This window comes from Lepidochelys kempii, chromosome 1, assembly GCF_965140265.1.
Source record: "Lepidochelys kempii isolate rLepKem1 chromosome 1, rLepKem1.hap2, whole genome shotgun sequence".
Classification (NCBI taxonomy): domain Eukaryota; kingdom Metazoa; phylum Chordata; order Testudines; family Cheloniidae; genus Lepidochelys; species Lepidochelys kempii.
In genome coordinates this window covers 110,561,999-110,584,572 of record NC_133256.1, presented here as the reverse complement: position 1 = coordinate 110,584,572, position 22,574 = coordinate 110,561,999, and the positions used below count along the sequence as shown (strand labels likewise).

Sequence of the window (22,574 nt, the reverse complement as noted above, 5' to 3'; positions counted from 1 at the left end):
CAACCCGGAAACAGTGACTCAGTGGTGATGCTGCACCCAATTCTGACACAGCACAAGGCCTGCCCCAGAAACAGGCTAGGGCCCTGCCCGTCTGTGCCAGGCTCACAAGGTGTGGGGCAGGAAGGCTCAACCGGGCAAGATCCAAGTGTGCGGGGATCCAGGTGGGAGCGAGAGGATTCTGTGTGGGACAATCTGGTTCAACAAAGACAAGTGCAAAGTCCTGCACTTAGGATGGAAGAATCCCAAGCACTTCTACAGACTAGGGACCAAATGGCTAGGCAACAGTTTTGCAGAAAAGGACCGAGGGGTTACAGTGGACGAGAAGGTGGATATGAGTCAACCGTGTGACTTCTACTCTTCCCAAAAAAAGTGGATGGGGTTGCCTCAGCTGCTAAGGAAGGACTGTTGCTCACATCAGTAGTGCAAAGGAACACATGCATCCTGGGGTATGATGAAGCACGACATCTGTTTGGTTACCCATTTAAAAACAATGGGTTCTTCTAGACTCTTGCACCTCCATATGACCATGGGGACATCTGCTAAGCCCCTGAATAAGATTAAAAGTTCTAGGTAGAATAATCCTAAATTAGAAAAACACAGAGTTTGTTAAAAATGCCCATGCGCGTTTTATTAATAAAAACTAACAGTGCCAAGGTTAAACAAGTCAAACAATTAAAGTCTCTTTATATTCCATAAAATATTACAGAAAAGTTTATTTGTGTTTCAATAAAAAGACTATTGTCTTAGATAGGCAGCTGACAGTATCTGTGCAGTTAAATGTTTTGTGAATAAATTTTAAAAGACTACCACCTGCCCTGAAATTCCTTTTATAAAAAATGAACTATTAAAAATGATTGACAATTTTGAGTTAAAAAACTTAAAACATTCTCTATATTTAATTTCAACTTTATAATAGATTACAGGAAGATGCTTATGAAACAAATACAAACATTTGTTTCAGTACATGTCTTTATACGATAGACTTATAAGTATGTAAACAACTATATAATAAAAAGTTTCCAAAGTCTGCCTGTAAGAAATCAGGCAATTTTTACCATAAGCAATAACTCATTCCAAACCTTCAAGACATTTTATATAGCTGCATCAGCTGGCAGTAAACATTTGCCAAAAACTTTGTAATTCATATGTCCCAACATACAGTGAAAACAGCATATAACTTTGACGGAATCATGTTAGATATTATTTAAGGGAAAATAAATTCACAACATTTATGGAATTTAACATGTAAAAAAGTAAGATGGATCTCGTTTGGTTCTTTGGACACTGCATGATTAACAAAAAAACCCCACAACTACTACATGAGCTTGCCATCCCTCAACAAAGGCTGTCATCAAAATTCACTCCAAACTTATGGCCATTCAGTGTATCCATTTCCCACCGAACGTTAGCATTTTATTTCTTCATTGATGTGGCTACATTTTCTTTAGCAAACTTAGCAATAACATTTGGGGCAAAATGCATTTTCCTTCAAGTAAAAAAAAGGAGCAAATAATAAAGGCTCTGCATTAACACACTGGTATCAAAACACACATCCACACCACATTTAAAAATATCCTACATAAAACAATCCTTATTTGCTTATCTGAGATGCAATTTCTAAACTCAGAACTGCTTACCAATATTTTCCTTGTGGGACGGGGCAAAATATATATATATTTTGCGAAAGAGAGAGAGAGAGAGAGCGCAAGAGAGAGCGCACGCGCATGAGTGCGTTTTCTCCCTAGAACAAATTTATTCCTGAAAAGTCTACAATCAAAAAGGATCAGTCATCATCGTCATTTTCATTAAAGTCATCATCCTCGTCGTCATCATCTCCAACATAAGAGACTGGTGTTTCAACTCTGGAGCCACTGTACTGCGATCCATTGGAACTTGTCGCTAACATCCCATCTCCACCATTGGTGAAGTCACTGAAGTAAGAAAATTAAGTTTTAAAAGAAGTGAGAAATGTTAATTAAACTGTTACTTGTAACTGAAGTGTAACTGAGGTGTAACACTTAATGAAACTTTGAACATTTCCAAGAAAAAAAGTCATCAAGGTTTCATCTACTCCTCTCCACCACCCCAATGCCCTACTTTTGTAACTGGTGCGATACTTCATTATTAATCACATTTTTTAAATTTCAGGTTTCAGAGTAACAGCCGTGTTAGTCTGTATTCGCAAAAAGAAAAGGAGTACTTGTGGCACCTTAGAGACTAACCAATTTATTAGAGCATAAGCTTTCGTGAGCTACAGCTCACTTCATCGGATGCATATCGTGGAAACTGAAGCAGGCTTTATATATACACAGAGACCAAAGACCGTTTGGGGGGGTCATTCCACTGGGAGGGAATGGGCAAGGATGTTTCTACCTATGTCCAGTCTTGTGAGGTGTGCCAAAGAGTGGGAAAACCCCAAGACCAGGTCAAAGCCCCTCTCCAGCCACTCCCCATCATTGAAGTTCCATTTCAGCGAGTAGCTGTGGATATTCTGGGTCCTTTTCCGAAAAAGACACCCAGAGGAAAGCAGTACATACTGACTTTCATGGATTTTGCCACCCGATGGCCAGAAGCAGTTGCTCTTTCCCTACAGAGCTGTACCACATCCCAGTTTAGGGTTTTCCCCATTTGAACTTGTATATGGCCGTGAGGTTAAGGGGCCATTGCAGTTGGTGAAGCAGCAATGGGAGGGATTTACACCTTCTCCAGGAACTAACATTCTGGACTTTGTAACCAACCTACAAAACACCCTCCGAACCTCTTTAGCCCTTGCTAGAGAAAACTTACAGGATGCTCAAAAAGAGCAAAAAGCCTGGTATGATAAACATGCCAGAGAGCGTTCCTTCAAAGTAGGAGACCAGGTCATGGTCTTAAAGGCGCTCCAGGCCCATAAAATGGAAGCATCGTGGGAAGGGCCATTCATGGTCCAGGAGCGCCTGGGAGCTGTTAATTATCTCATAGCATTCCCCACCTCCAACCGAAAGCCTAAGGTGTACCATATTAATTCTCTAAAGCCCTTTTATTCCAGAGAATTAAAGGTTTGTCAGTTTACAGCCCAGGGAGGAGACGACGCGGAGTGGCCCAAAGGTGTCTACTATGAAGGGAAATGTGCTGGTGGTGTGGAAGAGGTGAACCTCTCCATGACCCTTGGGCGTATGCAGCGACAGCAGATCCAGGAGCTGTGCACTAGCTACACGCCAACGTTCTCAGCCACCCCAGGACTGACTGAACGGGCATACCACTCCATTGACACAGGTAATGCTCACCCAATTAGGGTTCAACCTTACCGGGTGTCTCCTCAAGCTAAAACTGCTATAGAACGGGAGATCCAGGATATGTTACAGATGGGTGTAATCCGCCCCTCTGAAAGTGCATGGGCATCTCCAGTGGTTCTAGTTCCCAAACCAGATGGGGAAATACGTTTTTGCGTGGACTACCGTAAGCTAAATGCTGTAACTCGCCCAGACAACTATCCAATGCCACGCACAGATGAACTATTAGAGAAACTGGGACGGGCCCAGTTCATCTCTACCTTGGACTTAACCAAGGGGTACTGGCAGGTACCGCTAGATGAATCTGCCAAGGAAAGGTCAGCCTTCATCACACATCTCGGGCTGTATGAATTTAATGTACTCCCTTTCGGGTTGCGAAATGCACCCGCCACTTTCCAAAGACTTGTAGATGGTCTCCTAGCGGGATTAGGAGAATATGCAGTCGCCTACCTTGACGACGTGGCCATATTTTCGGATTCCTGGGCAGACCACCTGGAACATCTACAAAAAGTCCTTGAGCGCATAAGGGAGGCAGGACTAACTGTTAAGGCTAAGAAGTGTCAAATAGGCCTAAACAGAGTGACTTACCTTGGACACCAGGTGGGTCAAGGAACTATCAGCCCCCTACAGGCCAAAGTGGATGCTATCCAAAAGTGGCCTGTCCCAAAGTCAAAGAAACAGGTTCAATCCTTCTTAGGTTTGGCCGGTTATTACAGACGATTTGTACCGCACTACAGCCAAATCGCTGCCCCACTGACAGACCTAACCAAAAAGAAACAGCCAAATGCTGTTCAGTGGACCGAAAAGTGTCAGAAGGCCTTTAACAAGCTTAAAGCGACACTCATGTCTGACCCTGTACTAAGGGCCCCAGACTTTGACAAACCGTTCCTAGTAACCACAGATGCGTCCGAGCATGGTGTGGGAGCAGTTTTAATGCAGAAAGGACCTGATCAAGAATTCCACCCTGTAGTGTTTCTCAGCAAAAAACTGTCTGAGAGGGAAAGCAACTGGTCAGTCACTGAAAAAGAATGTTATGCCATTGTCTACGCTCTGGAAAAGCTACGCCCATATGTTTGGGGACGGCGTTTCCACCTGCAAACCGACCATGCTGCACTAAAGTGGCTTCACACCGTCAAAGAAACTAACAAAAAACTTCTTCGGTGGAGTTTAGCTCTCCAAGATTTTGATTTCGACATCCAACACATCTCAGGAGCTTCTAACAAAGTGGCTGATGCACTCTCCCGTGAAAGTTTCCCAGAATCAACTGTTAAAATCGTCCTTGAGATGTGGAAAATATTGTTAGTCTTTATGTACTTGGTAGTATATTTAGAGATGCATGTGTCTTATTAACTCTGTTTTCCTAGAGCTCCAGGAAGAAATCCCAGCCAGTGTTTCACCCTAGCTGAGATTTGGGGGGCGTGTCATAAATATAAAGGGAAGGGTAAACCCCTTTGAAATCCCTCCTGGCCAGGGGAAAGCTCCTCTCACCTGTAAAGGGTTAAGAAGCTAAAGGTAACCTCGCTGGCACCTGACCAAAATGACCAATGAGGAGACAAGATACTTTCAAAAGCTGGGAGGAGGGAGAGAAACAAAGGGTCTGTGTCTGTCTGTAGTCGTCTTGGCCAGGGACAGAACAGGAATGGAGTCTTAGAACTTTTAGTAAGTAATCTAGCTAGGTATGTGTTAGATTATGATTTCTTTAAATGGCTGAGAAAAGAATTGTGCTGAATAGAATAACTATTTCTGTCTGTGTATCTTTTTTGTAACTTAAGGTTTTGCCTACAGGGGTTCTCTATGTTTTTGAATCTAATTACCCTGTAAGATATCTACCATCCTGATTTTACAGGGGGGATTTCTTTATTTCTATTTACTTCTATTTTTTATTAAAAGTCTTCTTGTAAAAAACTGAATGCTTTTTCATTGTTCTCAGATCCAAGGGTTTGGGTCGGTGGTCACCTATGCAAATTGGTGAGGCTTTTTATCCAACATTTCCCAGGAAAGGGGGGGTGCAAGTGTTGGGAGGATTGTTCATTGTTCTTAAGATCCAAGGGTCTGGGTCTGTAGTCACCTAGGCAAACTGGTGAGGCTTTTTACCAAACCTTGTCCAGGAAGTGGGGTGCAAGGTTTTGGGAAGTATTTTGGGGGGAAGGACGCATCCAAACAGCTCTTCCCCAGTAACCAGTATTAGTTTGGTGGTGGTAGAGGCCAGTCCAAGGATAACGGGTGTAATATTTTGTACCTTGGGGAAGTTTTGACCTAAGCTGGTAAAGATAAGCTTAGGAGGTTTTTCATGCAGGTCCCCACATCTGTACCCTAGAGTTCAGAGTGGGGGAGGAACCTTGACATGGTGGCAGCGGTGTGTATATATAAAGCCTGCTGCAGTTTCCACGATATGCATCTGAGGAAGTGAGCTGTAGCTCACGAAAGCTTATGCTCTAATAAATTGGTTAGTCTCTAAGGTGCCACAAGTACTCCTTTTATTTTTTAAATTGTATCCTTCTCCAGATGGCAAATCCATATACAAAGGCAAATTGCAACCGTTAAAAAGAGCTAAACAAATCAGAGAGGGTAGACAATTGCACCTTTTCCTATAGTTTAATGTAACATACTGAAAAATAGTTCAAAGAACATTTTAGTCATTCAAAAGTCTGCTCACCAGATTTCACTCCAAATAAGTTTAGTGTTTTAAGGCCAGAAGGGGCCATCAAATCATCTAATCTCATACCCTGTTAATTAAGGCCATAGAATTTCATCAAAACTAAGGCATATTTTCCAGAAGGCATCCAGTCTTGATTCAGACTTCAAGATGTGGAGAATTCATCATTTCCCTTGATAGTGTGTTACAATGGTTAATCATTTTGTTACAAATCTGTGCCTTATTTCTCACTTGAATTTGTCTGGCTTTAACTTTCAGCCATTGGTTCTTATTATGCCTCTTTCCTAGATTAAAGAGCTTTTTAGTACCTAGTATTTTCTCCCTGTGAAGGTACTTATCCACAATCAAATCACCTCTTGATCTTCTTTTTGAAGAATTTAACAGAGCTCCAAGTCTCTCCCTGTAAGGCATTTTCTCCCATTGTGTAGGTACAGCCTGCATTATTTACTTCTAGATATATAACCCTGTATTCAGCTACATTAAAAAAAACCCCACTGTTTGAACGAGCGCAGTTTACCAAACAATCGAACTAGCGCAAACAACAGTATGAACTGTGGAGTGCACTAATATGTTGAACTCTCACTGCCCTGCAGAGATCCTGATGGCACAAACAAAAAGGTACTCAGTGCACATTAACATTACTTTTTCGTTTGTGCCAGCAAGGCCTACACAGGGCAGTTAGGGCACTCTACAATTCACAACCCTCTGGTTTGCACGGTGGCACAGTGTAGAATATACCCCTGACTGCTTTGTATGACGTCCCTTGTCCTCATTACTTACCACTCCGTCTAGTGTCAGGCTCCCATTTGACGATTTCCCATTGACAGCCACCCTCAGACTTATTAATTTACCAGCTAATTCATTTAAGATGTGCTTGATACTGTACAGTGCTACTTTTAAAAAAAATATCAATGTTCTGCAGCACTACCTTACAAAAGCCTAAGAATATTAAATCTACAGTTACCTTTATCAACTAAACTTTTTATAGCTCATCAACAAATGAAATCAAGTTTACTAGACAAGACCTATTTTCACTAAAACCATGTTGACTAGCATTAATTTTACTCCTATCCTTTAGTTCTCTATTTATTGAGTATCATATCAGCTTTTCCTTTATTTTGTCTGGGAACTATGTCAGACTAACTGGCCTGTAATTACCTAGGGTTATGATGCTGGCCCTTCATGAATATTGATACATTTGCACATTTCCAGCCTTCTGTGATTCCAGCCTTTTGCATTCCAACACATATTAAAATCTAACATCAACAAGACAAATCTCAGTCAATTCTTCTAGGACTCTTGGGTGAAAATTATCAAGACCTGCTAATTTAAAAGTATTTAACCCTCACTAATATTGTTTAACATCCTCCTTGATTAGTACTGATGAACCACTTACCAATTATCCCTCATGCAATCTGAATAAAATATATATTATCCTTACAAGTGTGTATTAATATTTCATTGTTAAGAGAGAATGATAAGTATTTCAATGTTTAAGAATATAAAAGGGTGAAATATAAGAGTGATGCAAATCTAAATGGTATAAGAAAGACTGGAAATGTGGAACGCTGCGCGGTTCAGCTTTATTACAATATCTAAGCCAAATATTAATGGTACAGAACCATTTCACAGAAGAAATGTGGCTTTCCTATACTTTAAGTAGCAGTTAAATTTTAAATATATAAATTGTGAAATACTAAAGTTATATCACTCACTAATATTACTAATATTGTATTAGTAACACAAAAACATATGAGAATTAAAATACCAGTGGCTTTAGAGTTCAATGAACATGGGACTAGCAGCCATTCTAATCCCAGCTCTGCCACTAACTCAATGAATAGTTGAGTGCAATTAACTTTCAGTTTTTCAATAATATAGGCAATACTTATCTGATGCAGTGGCATTTTAAGAGGACTCTTTGTAAAACAAAGAAATAATTTAGTAGTATAATTTCCAAACTTGATGGAAACAAAATATCAACTGAGAAATTACAAATTCACATATGAAGCAACATTTTCTAACAACGTTTGAAGGAAAACATGTTTGTAAGTGAACTGGGTCATTTTCAATTAGCCAAATCATAAGTAGGGATGAGAAAAGCCATAAAGAAAGAACTGACTGCAACTCTAGATCATCCTTTGAACATAATCTCAGGTTGAATTGTTTGATATAATACTGTGTACTTTAATTTTCAGACCATTCACATGCATTTTTACATGTCAGGAATATGTCTGAAATATCTTATTTGTAGTATTTTTTGACTTGGTCAAAATAGGAGGCTCTGGAATCTCACAAGAAAAGTGATTTTGATTTAAAAAAAATCTAAAGTTTTTTGTTGCATGCTCTGCAGTCTTTTTCAGAAAAGGCCTGGAAAAGGGAAGAAGCCAAAATGGTATGTGTTTGCAGTTGGAACACAGGTACCCCCAAAAGAAGGAACCCAACTATAGAAGTTAAAAACAAGCAAACAACCAACAAAAAAGAACCAAAGCAGTTGCTTCAGGATCCACAGGATAAAAAACAAAACTATAATTAAAAAACATACAACCTGTTCACCCTCCTGCAACAAAGGGATTTGGGCCAGGAGTTTAAAAAAAACAAAACAAAACAGATGTGTCAGCATTAGTGTAGAAAGGGCAGTTTGTGCCAGAAACAGCTTCACTGCAATACACCAAGACAGAACATGTGATTGCTGTTTTGTGTGTGTGTGTGGTTTTTTTTTTAATGTAGTAGTACTAAAAGTTCAATTTTCTTGTGAAAGAAATGAACTTAGAAACTGGTAAGTACACAATAATGATAAAGCAATTTCCCATGTGGGAATTAAATATATCTCCCCAGTGCTGAGAGAATGGACTACATTTGACAGTGAGTCTGATATTTTGTTGAAGGACTTGAAAGAGTGGGTAGCTTCTTTTGTAGCTAATTGGCAGGGCATCCACTCTGACTGCTGTCCTCTGTGGTACATTCCAGTGTGGTTGGTGAGTTAGAAAGTGCTCAGCTGAACCCTAAAATCCAGTTGGTTGTTTGGGGTTGGTTCTGGGCAACCATATGGCATAGTGGAAGGTTATGCCTCTGTGTAGCACAGCTTGTCCCTCATCTCATCTTTCCTACCTTTGGTGCAGAGGAGGAAAGAGAGTCAGGACTCTAGCACTCCAGCAGGGTCCTCTGGCAGACCTGAGGGTGCAGATGTGGCATGATCTTCACACACCCTCAGGTTTTTGGTACATCAGGGGCCATAGTCAGTGGTGAGCTGGAGCCGGTTTGCTGGAACCGGTTGTTAAATTTAGAAGCCCTTTTAGAACCAGTTGTTCCACGAAGGACAACTGGTTCTAAAAGGGCTTCTAAATTTAACCAGCCAAAAGTGATGCCTTAGCACCGACTCCACGGGTGCTCCAGCCCTGGACCACCCAAGGGGAAAATTTGGTGGGTGCAGAGCACCCACCAGCAGCTTCCCCTTCCCCAGCTCACCTCCACTCCGCCTCCTCCCCTGAACGCACTGCCCCCCCCCAGCTTTTCTACGCCTCCCCTGCTCCAGCTCACCTCCGCTCTGCCTCCTGCCCTGAACGCGCCATCCCGCTCTGCTTCTCTGCTCCCTCTCAGCTGTTCACATGGGAAGCTGGGGCGGGCTGAGAAGCAGGTGGCGGCTTCCCGCTCAGGCCCAAGGAGGCAGAGCGGAGGTGAGCTGGGGGGAGGGGGGGGCATGAGGAGGGCCACCCGCCCCCGGCAAAGTCTGTGCCTGTGCTTGTAAGAACAGCAAGAGGAGCAGCCGGACAATCCACCCTCTTCCACTCAGACTCCTCCACCTCAAACAAGCTTCATACTCAGCAATGATAACTGTAGTATTAAATTGTTTCTTTAAAATTGTTTAAAACTTGTACCTGTATTAAACTGCTTGTTTAAAATGGTTTAAAATGTATAGAATGCCTTTTATCTGCTCATCTTAAGTGATCACTCTCCTTACACCCATTTTTTCATGTTCTGTATGTATATAAATCTCCTCACTGTATTTTCCACTGAATGCATCCGATGAAGTGAGCTGTAGCTCACGAAAGCTTATGCTCAAATAAATTGGTTAGTCTCTAAGGTACCACTAGTACTCCTTTTCTTTTGGTCTTAAATATAGCATGTTTACTGCAAGAGGCAGCAAAAACTAAGCTAATACCTATAACATGAGCAAGAGAGAGAGAGGGAAATGGGCAAGCTCAGAACGGGAATATGGCTACAGTGGTGCACAAAGAAAGTAACTGCCCACTACTGTTGCTGTCAATGAGCAAAGAAACTAAGTTGTTCCTACCTTGCGTTAGGGAGCCATGACCAAATGAGAACCCTACCCAGGTGGGATCTTTGCGATATGAAAAAAGTCCTTCTCTAAATTTAAAACCTAAACTATTCTATACTAATCCTAGTCTAGCTAATTTATTTCCCCATGTTTTGTGACAAGTTACTGGTTAGCTCATCATACATTAACCACAATTCACTTATATGAAGATGTCAAAAGGAGGTAGCTGCCATACTACTTCGAGTGATGGTCAGTCCATTTGCTCCCCCAAGAGGTAGATGGGCACTGGTAAGAAACACGAATAATTATAGCAAAAATAATACTTGTCTCAGAATTACCCCAAAAAAATCATCTGATACACCAGGTGGCTGAGGCAGAACTAAAGACAGCACAGCGTATGGAATACAGGCTAACGCTAATTTATGCATTAACTTACCTGGCAGAAAATCTAGTGACATCTGAAGTGGAACCTGATGAAGATGTTACATATACACTGCTGATTGATCCCTGAGCCATTTCTGTAAAACAAAGAAGTGTATACTTCTAAAATACACTCAATACCACATACAAACAACCTGACTCAAACTCAATGGATGCTGACTACAAGTGTCGGATTCGGGTTGAACTGAAGACAGCCTGACACTTTTGGGTTCAGATCTGGTAGTCTCTGATCACCTCCTCCTGCTTGTGGCTTTGGTGCAGTGATAGTTGTGTGTCCCACTCCTGCCCGACACTGGCACCTTGCTGCGTTTGCACACTCGCAAAATGAGAAATGCTGAGACTTGTCAGCACACGCACTCCGCAGCAGAGACCTAGCAGCGAGGTGATGATGGCTGGCTGGAACGGGGCATTCAGCCATCACCACACCAGCCCCATGGGCAGGAGGCGGCTGGAGACAGACACGGGGTATGGGGAGTAGCCAGGCCAAGCCTAAGGATGAGGCAGTGGCACTGGCACAGTTTCCATGGGAGTGACCCAGAGGAGAGGGGAACTGACTCCCTGGCTGGAGCAGGGTGGGTCATTTGTCCCCCTAGTTCCACTGAAGGAAACAAGGTAAAGAAAATGGAGTCTGGGTTGGTGAACAGACCTTTGCAATCTAACACAAACCCAACAGACCCGACTATTAGTATTTGGATCAGGTATGAAAACAACTCAACACACTTGGGCTAGGGTTCGGCTTGGCTGTGGTCTAGTCAAATTCAGGCAGGCTTTAAAATTATGCCCGAGCAGATGTCTAAAATTAATATAATTGCATAAACAATCAAAATATTCCCTCTGATTGCAGCTGGGGGGGGGGGAGAGAAGAGGTCTTTAAACTCTGAAAAATACATTCACTCTCAGACATTTCCTCAAGCACCACACCCAAAGTGGCACCATTTGTGGGGATACGCAGGAAGGAAACCAGAGAGCTGCAGAGAACCATCAGACTCCAAAATGCAATAACATACTTCCTATTTGAATGCTACACGTTGAGACTTTTTTCCTTCTCAGATGGTGGAAGTAACAATCACGGCAACAAAAAATAACCAACCAGTAATGACATTTGCAGTTACCAGATGTTTCACATTTGTAACTGAATCAACTGAATATTGCCTTAAGTTTTCCTCTACAACAAAAGTTATCATTAATAAAACTAAAAGCATGTGTTACTCACATTGTGGTAACTTTAATATGTTGTCCCTATTTGTAGTGCACTTCAGGCTGCGCATGCGCTCCATGAGTCCAGGACTGGAGATTTTGCCCAAGCAGTGTCCATCTGGTGTGTGCATGTGCCCTCGCTCTCCACACTGAGGGGATAAAGGGGGCTGCTGGACCACTACCCTCTTAGTTCCTTCTCTACTGCTATTCACACTGGGGGAAACCAGGCAGTGAAGGAGGAGGTTAGGTAGCACACTACACATAGGGACTACACATCTTGAAGAACTCAAGTTACTACAAGATGGGTAACCCATATTCTTTGAGTGATTGTCCCTATGCATAGGATACTCCACATGATTCGCAAGCAGTCTCTTTTCAAGGAGGAGAGTGCATGGAGCAGTATGACACAACAGATTGCAGAACTGGCTGCCCAAAGAAGCACCACAGGCAGCTACATGCACCAGTGCACAGCGTCTAGCAAAAGTGCGTATGGAATTCCAAATTGCTGTTCTGCAGACATCTGTAATAGGATGTCTCTAAAGGAAGCTACCAATGCTTTCTGAGCACCAGTCAAATATGCTTGTACACTGCCTTCAAGGGTTCATCAGGTAGCAGAGTAGGATGCATCCCAAAATCCATTTTGACAGCCTCTGGGAGGAAATGGCCTCTCCTTTCATTCATTCTGCAAGTGATATAAAGAGCCTAAGAGACTTTCAGAATGATTTGGTTCTTTACAGACAAAAGGCAAGAGTCCTATGCTTGTCCAGTGAGTGACACACCAGATCCCTGCTAGACTGATGTTTAGGGTAGTACACCAGTAAGTCAATACTTTGGTCAATGTCTATTAATTTCCACAGAATACACCTTCGGGACAACCTTCTGATGAAGTTTCATGGTTACCTTATCTTTGTGGGAAATTGTATAAGGGAGGTCTGCCATGAGCACTCTTAACGCCCAAATTTTTCTGGCTGACATGATAGCGACCAAAAATGCTACCTTCACAGAGAGATTACTCCTGAGGGCATTCCACGCCAAAAAAATGAAAAATTCTGTGCACAATATTTTAAAATTCTGCAAGCTTTATTTGTCAATAAATAAATGCAGAGGCTCCAGCATGGCAGTGGGGAACACAGGCCACTGGCTGCATGAAGGTGAGAGATCACCCTATAGTCTCCCCATCCCTCGGACAAGGACTCAGTGGTGAGGCTGCACCCTACCCTGATCCAACATAAGGCCTGGGCCTGCCTCAGAAAAACCTTAGGGCCCTGCTCCTCTGCACCAGGCGTACCAGGTGTGGGGCAGGCAGGCTCAACCAAGCAGGATCCAAGTGTGGTGGGGCTTATTGTGGGGGGATCCAGGTGTGAGGTGAGAGGATTCTGTAGGCAGCTCAGTGGGGGCAGGGGTCTAGGTGTGGGGGGATCTGGATGCACAGAGGCTCTTGTGTGTGTGTGTGGGGGGGAGTTTCAGGTACAGGAGCAATGGAACTCTGCAGGAGCTTCCAGGTGAAAGTGCTTGGGGCTCAGCAGAGGGGTCTGAGTGTGGGGGTCTCAACAAAAGGGTCTGGGTGCTCGGGGAGTGGGGCTTGATGGGGTGGGGGTCAGGGTGCAGTGAACTGGGGGTCAGTGGCGTGGGGGTCTGGATGCTGGGGCTCAGGGTTGTGCAGCGGGTGGGGGTTTAAGTGCAGAGAGCTCAATGGGGGTCATCTGGGTACAGGGGTCGGAGTCTGGAGGCATGCAGTCTGGGTGCAGGGGGCTCCAGTTGCAGGGATTGAGGTTCAATGGGGTGGGGTTCGGGTATGGAGGGCTAGGGAGTTCTGGGTGAGGCTTGGCAGGGGTGTCTGGTATAGGAGGTCCAGATCCACAGGGGTTGGGCAGATGGGGGAGCAGCTCCCCATACAGTGACCCCTCCCCTGCAGCTGCGGAGCAATGGGGGCAGGAAGCAGGGGAGGATGCTGACGTCCTGCAGCTGGGGGAGGTTTCTGAGGGTGGGTCTCACATCCCCAGCCACCCCTTGCAGGGGAAGAGGAAGTCCCATCCTCTCCTGCCTCCAGCCCAGCCAGGACTAGCAACTGATCCCGGCTCAGGGTAGGAGCCACTGGCTGGTGTGTCCCCAGCCCTGTGGCGATTTACCTCTCCGCTGGCTGCTCTGGGTACCTGAAATGATGTACCTGTACAGCTAGGGAGTGGCGCATGACTGCTCTTGCAGCTTCCCTTTGCTTCCCTGTCAGAAAGTCATTTTTCTGCAGGGAAGCAAAGAAACCTGCGGAGAACATGAATTCTGCGCACGTGCAGAATTCCCCCAGGAGTCAGATGTAACAGCTCAAAAAGTGATTTAGTCACGGTTGATAAAAAAAGGTTCAAACCACAACTGGTATAGGTTTAGCCACCAGAAGGAAGGCTCTAATCATATATTTTAAGAGGAAGATATAACTGGCTGAGATAGAACAGATGTCCACCAGATGAAAATTGCTGATGGCTGCCAGGTGTATTCTGTGGGAATTAACAGACAGCCCCATGGATTTTAGGGATAGGAGACAGTACAATATGTCCAGAAATCTGTGCTCATAAAGAAGAGATGCCTTGCTTGGTCACACCAAAACGTCAAACTTTTTCACACTGCTTCGTAACATTTCCTGGTAGTGTCCTTTCTATTACTGCTCAGGATGTCTTGAACTCCTCCAACAACATCTACCCAAATACCACGCCCTCATGGCTGGATTGGAGTGGTAAATTCTTCCCTTGTCTTGAGTTAAGAGGGATCGTATCAGGACATGATGGAGATGGGATCAGATTGACAGTTGAAAAAGTACAGGGTACCAGAACTTATGGGCCCAACCCAGTGCTGTGAAAGTCACTTGTGCTTTATCCTGTCTAATTTTCCTAAATGCCCATGGTAACAAGAGAACTGGGGGTAAGTGTACCTCAGGGCTCACACCCATTGTATGTGGAAAGCTTCATATGGAAAGCCTTGGCTGCAACCCCTTCTGGAACAAAACTCATTGCACTTGTTCACATGTGGCACGAAGATCTGTGGAAGACTCCATGGCTGAAATATCTCCTGGAGGGACAGGTCATGCAGCTCCCAATCTCATTTGCTTTAAGAGTAGTCCAGTGTGTTCTGGATGCCAGGCAAGTGGACGGCAGTCAGGGTAATTTGCATGAGACTGCAACAGTTCCAAAGGGCAATAGTCTCTGCACAAAGCTGTGAGGAGCATGCTCCTCTCTGCTTGTTGACATAATAAACTGCCATTATGTTGTCCAACACCACCTGGACTGACTTGCCACGGATGTGAGGGATTGTAGGCTAGTCTGACTCTTCTCAGTTTCAACATGATGTGAAACATAGAATCCTGAGCAGATACTTCCCTTAAGCAACATGCTCTTACAGAAGTGCTCCCCAAACTAAGTGGGATGCACCCATGATCAAAATCTTCGTTGGAAGTGGGGGACTGAATGGCAGTGGGTGAACCCTCGGTGCTGAAGGAGATGGTGATAATCTGCCTCCACTCCATGGTACCGGCAACAATCTGGTCCCTACTCGAGGACAGGGACACAGAGAGATACCGCAGGGAGTTCAGTACTGGCTAAAGTCTCAATACCGGGCACTGTGGTTGGAAAGTAATGATGAATCCAGTTCTTGGAGCACAAAGATGTCATTTGGAGTCAAGAAACAAGCTGGAGTAAATTGGAGTTGTTTCTGTAACCTGAGTCACCAAAAGGGGCGCCAGATCTGGCAGTGTTGACATGACAGATTTTGGTGTCGAGTACCAATTCCAGCACTGGAAATACAGCTCTCTTGCCCTTCAAAGACATCATGGTCCAGTTCTTCCAAGTATTGGACAGTTCCACTCCAGAGTATGAAGCTCCCAATGATTCAGTACAGTATGGAGATTTCTGCCTCTTCTTAGAGGGCTTGAAGCTAGAACCTTCGCTCTTGTCCTTGTGGGAACACTTATGTCTCCCTTCCTCCATCTGTCCTGGCTTTACTCTCCCAAGTCTCTCGGATCTGAAGATAACAGAATCACCTGGAACCAAAATGAGGTGCCACTTTATCTTCTTCAGGATGATGTACAGGTGTTGTTCCTGCCTTTGTGGACTCCTCCATGAGGAATGTCTGAGTTGAAACTCCCTTTGACTGTTTGGCCCTACTCAGGAACGTCCTGCACACTGCACCTGGAAGGGATGTGGGTTTCCTCCAGGCAGTAGACAAGTGTGGTAATCTGAGCAGGGAGGATTTGTGGCACTTGATGTAGCTTTTAAAGCTGGGGATCCTTGGCTATTCTCCCACACCTGTAGCAAGAACAAAGGGTTTTTTCTTTTTTTGGGGGGGAGGGGCAGTTTGTACAGAGATCATTTCTTGCCTGTGAGGAAAGGCGCAAGTTCCAATTGGAATTGTACCCCTAAAACTATCTCCTAACTAAATAAATGGCAAAAGGCATTTAGCTAGCAATAGTCACTCGGAATCATCTGTACATGCACTCCAGCAGCATTCACTGTGTTATAGCTGCATCAAACGGCAAAGGAGTACGTTGGCAAAGGAGTACGTTGAAGAGCTGTGATTGAGATATGAGGAGATCTGGGTCTGTCTCCCATGTATGTTATCAAACAGAAGAGTTGCAAGTGTACCTTGAGCTTCCAATCTACATCATTTCAACAGAGAATTGTGTAGATTGTGTCAGTAGCAGGGCAGTAGCAGGGCAGCAGGGTCTTCTTGCCATGGATGCCAGCATTGAGGTGGGATGAGACAGCAATCTGTGGATTTAATAGTGGGTAGCGGAAATTATAGGTTTAGGTAATATTCTATGTGCAAGCGTGAAGGGGTTGTAAGTGGTTATTAAACGTTACAAGTGTGGTATTTTGTTGTGGTAGTGAGCTCCGTGTTTGAGCAAAGAACAGGGCAAGAAGCAACTGTCCATTACAGTGAAAAGGCAGAATGGGAGTTGTTGTTAGTTGGCTTGGGTATGTGTGTTCTTTTAGTGCACTGTCCAGCTCTTCACAGATAACTGGTTCAGCAGCTTCAATAGTGTCACCTACTGTTGTTAAACGCTGAAGGCCAGAACATCATTGCCTTAGTAACACTGTTCAGTCTGTCCAAATCGTATGTCCTTGATTATTATTAGCAGCAGATAACGTAGCCTGCTTGTTCTGCAAACTTCCATGTTACTTATAAAGAAAGAACATAGGCACGATTTAGTGGCAAAGGCCAGGTTTACTGTCGTCACGGAGCAGTCCTAGCCCCCTTAGCATACCTGTAATCACAGATCCAACACATGAGTGCCCTGTTGCAAGAAACAGCTCAGTCAGCAGCGAGAATCTTTGCTATTCTCTAAGCCACACAAAGAATTAAGGTGAAGTAGTCCTACGTTTATAGATTAAGACATACATACATAAACAACACACCACCTTATGTATTTCATGACATCTGTTTGTTACTGCCCTTTATTCCTGATATCCTGGACAAAACATTCCTATTCATTGTTTTGTCAGGCCATCTTATCTTGTACTAGATTGGGATGTATCTGTATTAGCTAAAATATATTTAAGTAAATATCTAGTACCTAGTACATTAACAAATCCGCCAAGTCCTCATACTAAACAGTGAACTTCATCTACTTTAATATATGGCCTAATTTTGTTTCAGAGTCTTTGATTCAGGTTTCAATATCTTGCACCAGGCCCAGTGCTCCAGGCTCTTCTCTTGTTCTACTACATTAGTATGTGTGTTACGGGTGTCTTGGGGAATCGCCCAAGGAGGGCCGAGCTAAGGTTGCATAGGCATTTACCTTAAGTATTTATTTGCTGCTTTTAAAAAGTTTGAATTTTGCTGAATTTGATGTTCTGGAAGAGACCAAGCTAATCACTGGGCAACCTGAACTCTGCATTAACAAAGTAATTTCCTAGTTTTTTTGAACGAAGAGAAATGTTTGTTGGTAGAGTTAGTGGTCACTTAGACAGTTGTAGTTCTCATCTAGGTTTGTAGTTGATATGCTACTGGGGATAGGTAATAAGAGATCTAGCTTTTATATAGTGCTTTTAATCAACAGATAAAGAACTTTACATCACTATCCCCATGTTATAGATGGGAAACTGAGGCATAGAGAGGTGAAGTGACTTACCTAAAGTCACTCAGCAAGCCAGTGGCAGAGCTGGGAACAGTTTCAGTTCACTGGTCTTTCTACCAGTCCACTCAGCTCCTGTGTGATTCTTCAGTGCTTCTCTACCCCTCCAGTAGAGTAGGGATAATGGTCATACTCTGAAATGTTTGTATATGTGTAGCTGCTAACAGGGCTGGTGAGAGAAATCTTATCCATGGTCTACATCCCCCACTGATCATTGTAGTATATGGCTGTTACAGTAACCTTAAGTGTGTGAGAGAAAAGTGGTGTCTCTCTCTCTCCCCCCTTCTCCATTCCTTACCCCACTGTTCCCCACAACATGTATCCCCAACATGTATCCACAAGGGGAGTAGCTCCCAGCACTGGTGCACTGTTTACACTGCCACTTTAGAGCACTGAAACTTGCAGCACTCAGGGGTGTGTTTTTTCATACCTGAGTGAGAAAGTTGCAGCGCTGTACAGTGGCAGTGTAGACAAGGCCTTAGGTAGAGCAGAGCTGCCCTCCATTATAAAATTAGAGGGAGAATGGAAGGGAGGAGCTCTACACATTCATCATCAGCATAAAGGGTTCAGAGAGGTGTTAAGCTGCCTATTCAGCTTAATGAGTTATTCTCTGATGAAAGAGAACACAGCCTGATACAACTCTGACACCTGTGAACTGGCACATTCATGTGGCATGGGAGTTGTGTTTCCCTGCTCCCCAGAGCTGGAGAGTTTCTGATATATGTCAAGCATACCTGTTCTCAGCACTTCATCCCAATCTCAGCAGTGTGTTTTTGGTGCCTGCTCCAAACATGCCTATTGTAAGCTCACCTCCCAGAGGGGAAGGGCGTCCCCAGATTCTGGCTCATATGTGGGGAATGGGCTTGGAAGCTACTAGAAAGGCATACCCCCTTGGAACCTGGCTCACATTGGGGGGGGGGGGGAGGCAGGGCCCACCCAGAACCTGGCACACACAGTGGGGCAGGGAACAGGACTGAGATATTCCCAGGGACCAGGAACCTCAGATCTCAGCTCAGATAGGCGGAGGAAGAGGGGCTCAGACCCCCGGCCCGATAGGTGAGCCCCTTCTAGAACCTGGCTCACATAAATGGGCAGGAAAGGGGGAGGGGGAGTCACACCACACCTGTAGAAGGCCTGGGGGCTCCCAGATTGTGTTACACACCTGAAAGGGACTGAAGGGTTAACAGGCACCTCACTCACCCCCCATCTCAATGTTCTACCACTCCCCTCCCTCTCCTCATCACCTGATCCCCCAATCCCTCTTCTCGTCCTATTCCCACATACTCTTCCATTGTTAGTCACCCTCCCCTCCCTCAGCAAGCATTTGCTCGTTGTAGTTGATTTTCCTTTAAAAAAATAGCTTCAGTGTTTTTGAATATTCTGCTGTACTCAGATTACATTTCCCCAAAACAAAATCCATCCTTTGACAAAGAAAGATTGGAGCAATATGTCTGGGGCTTTTTCAATTTCAAATTTCTGCCCTGAGTTGGATTTGAACTCTCTCTTTGACATGATGCTCAGATTCAGTGACATCATCATACCCTTGGAGCCACCTAAATCCTATGATGTGAGGGGAAATAAACAGGAAGAACTAGAAATATTAAGTGAATAATCAGTTACAACATAATTGGCATCAGATATTTGGTGGGATAATTCACATAACTGGAACACTGGTATAGAAGGGTACAGCTTCTTCAGTAAAGAGAAGCAGAAGAAAAAAAAAGGAGGTGATGTTGCTTTGTATATCAAAAATGTATACACTTGCACTGAGGTCAAGACAGAAGCGCGAGGCAAACCTGTTGAAAGTCTCTGGGTAAGGCTAAAAGGGGTAAAAAACAAGGGTGATGTCCTGGTAGGAGTCCACTGTAGACCACCTAACCAGGAAGAAGAGGTGGACAAGGCCTTTTTTAAACAACTAACAAAATCATCCAAAGCAGAGGACTTGATGATGATGAGCGACTTCAACTACTCAGACACCTACTCAGAAAATTACACAGCAAGGCACAGATTATCCAACATGTTTTTGGAATGCATTGGAGATAACTTTTTATTACAGTAGGTGGAGAAAGTGTCCGAGGGAGAGGCTATCATAGATCTGATCCTGACAAACAGGGAGTAACTGATTTGAGGACGGAAGGCAGCTTCAGTGAAAGTGATCAAGAAATGATGAGTTCATAATTCTAAGAAATGGTACGAGGGAAAACAGCAGACTAAAGACAACAGACTTCAAGAAAGCAGACTTTAGCAAGTCTAATGGGAAAAACACAGTTCAGGAGAATGAGCAGGGTTTTTTTTTTTCTAAAACAGAGACATTATTAAGGGCACAAAAGCAAACTATTTCAGCATGTAGGAAAGATAAAGTATAGTAAGAGACAACCTTGGCTTAAACCAGGAGATCTTCAATGACCTGAAACTCAAGAGTCACACAAAAACTGGAAATTAGGTCAAATTATTAAGGATGAATATAAAAAAACAACTAAGCATGTAGGCACAAAATTAGAAAGGCCAGAATGAGATTAAGTTAGCTAGGGAAAAAGGATAACAAGAAAATATTTTACAAATACATTAGAAGCAAGAGGAAGGCCAAGGACACAGTAGGCCCATTACTCTATGAGGAGGGAAAGGCAGTAAGAGAAAACACAGCAATGGCCAAAAAAAAAAAAAAAGCCTTTTTTGTTTCAGTTTTCAACAAAAAAGTTGGCAGCGATTGGACAACTACAATAATGAACATCAATGAAAACTGGGTAGGATCTGAGCTTAAAATAGAGAAAGAACAAGTAAAGAATCACTTCAACAAGTTAGAGGTCTTCAAGTTGGCAGGGCCTAACGAAATACATCCTAGAATACTTAAGGAACTGGCTGGAGAGAGAGCTCTCTAAGCTCCTAGTGATTATCTTTGAGAACTGGTGGAGGACAAGAGAGATTCCAGACTACTGAAAAAGGGCAAATATAGTACCTAACTATAAAAGGGAAATAAGGACAACCCATGTAACTACAGACCAATCAGTTTAACTTCGGTACCCAGAAAGATAATGAAGAAAACAATCAGGCAATCAATTTGTAAGCACCTACAAGATAATAAGAAATAGTAAACATGGATTTGTCAAGAACAAATCATGTCAAACCAACCTAACATCTTTCTTTGACAGGGTAACAAGCCTTGTGGATGTGGGGGGGAAGCAGTATATGGGATATATCTCTTCTTTAGTAAGGCTTCTGATACAGTCTCACATGATCTTCTCATAAGCAAACTAGGGAAATACAGCCTAGACAAAACTACCATAAGGTGGGTGCACAGCTGGATGGAAAAGTGTACTCAGAGTAGTTACCAGTAGTTCTCAATCAATCTGGAAGGCATATTGAATGTTATCCCACAGGGATTATAATAAATTATCTGAATACCACCATAAAGAGTACACTTATAAGTCTGCCAATGATACCAACTTGGGAGGGGTTGGACGACAGGATTAGAATTCAAAATGATCTCAACAAACTGGAGAAATGGTCTGAAATAAATAGGATCAAATTCAGTAAGGACAAATGCCAGGTACTACACTTAGGAAGGAATAATTAACTGCACAAATACAAAATGGGAAATGACTACCTGTGAAGGAGTGCTGCAGAAAAGGACCTGGGGTTTATTGTGGATCACGAACTAAATGAGTCAGCAATGGAATACTGTTCCTACAAAAGTAAACATTCTGGGTTGTATTAGGAGGAATCTTGGAAGCAAGATACAAGAAGCAATTATTTTACTCTATTCAGCACTGTTAAGGCCTCAGCTGAAGTATTGCATCCAGTTCTGGGCACCACACTTCGGGAAAGATGTGGACAAACTGGAGAAAGCCGAGAGCAACAAAAATGATTAAAGGTTTAGAAAATGAGACCTATGAGGAAAAATTGAGGGGAAAAAAAAAGGTTTGTTTAGTCTGGAGAAGAGAAGACTGAGTAGCAACATAACAGTCTTCAAGTAGGTCATAGGTTGCTATAAAGATGACAGTAATAAATAGTTCTCCTTATACGCTGAGCACAGGAGGAGAGGTATTGGGCTCAAATTGCAGCAAGAGAGATTTAGGTTAGACATTACAAAAAACTTCTTAACAGTAAGGGTAGTTAAACACTGGAACAAAATTCCTTATGGAGGTTCCACAATCTTCCTAATTGGAGGTTTTTAAGAACAGGTTAGACAAACATTGGCAGGGATGGTTAGATCAGGGCAACTTACGACCCACGCCGCTTCCTGCAGCTCTCATTGGTCAGGAACAGTGACCCATGGCCACTGGGAGCTGCAAGCGGCCATGCAAATGTAAACAAATGGTCTGGCAGCCCACCAGCGGATTACCCTGATAGGCCACAGGTTGCCCATCACTGGTCTAGATCAGTGGTCCCCAACCTTTCTGTGGGAATAGCATATTCCTATTCCCAGATGACTGTGGCATGCAGCAGCAGCGAGAAGCGTCACCACCGAAATGACTCCGAGAAATGGCAATGCTTCTCGGCGGCATTTCGGTGGGCAGTTCTTCAGCAGCCACATTTCGGCAGCGGGGTGCTGCGTTGGGGACCTCTGGTCTAGATAATTCTTAGTCCTGCCTCAGTGCAAGGGACTGGACT

General features: G+C 43.6%; 1 protein-coding gene across 2 annotated transcripts in view; it reads right to left on the bottom strand.

Moving 5' to 3' along the window:
* Positions 1-602: 602 nt before the first annotated feature.
* TFDP1 (transcription factor Dp-1) overlaps positions 603-22,574 on the bottom strand; it is a 101,088-nt gene continuing 79,116 nt past the window's right edge. For both annotated transcript variants that reach the window (XM_073350551.1, XM_073350543.1), the window contains exons 10-11: positions 10,644-10,725; positions 603-1,931 (exon numbers count right to left, since the gene is read on the bottom strand). In XM_073350551.1, the coding sequence (XP_073206652.1) occupies positions 1,784-1,931; positions 10,644-10,725 (230 nt within the window). In that variant the 3' untranslated portion in view covers positions 603-1,783. The remainder of the gene's footprint in view (positions 1,932-10,643; positions 10,726-22,574) is intronic.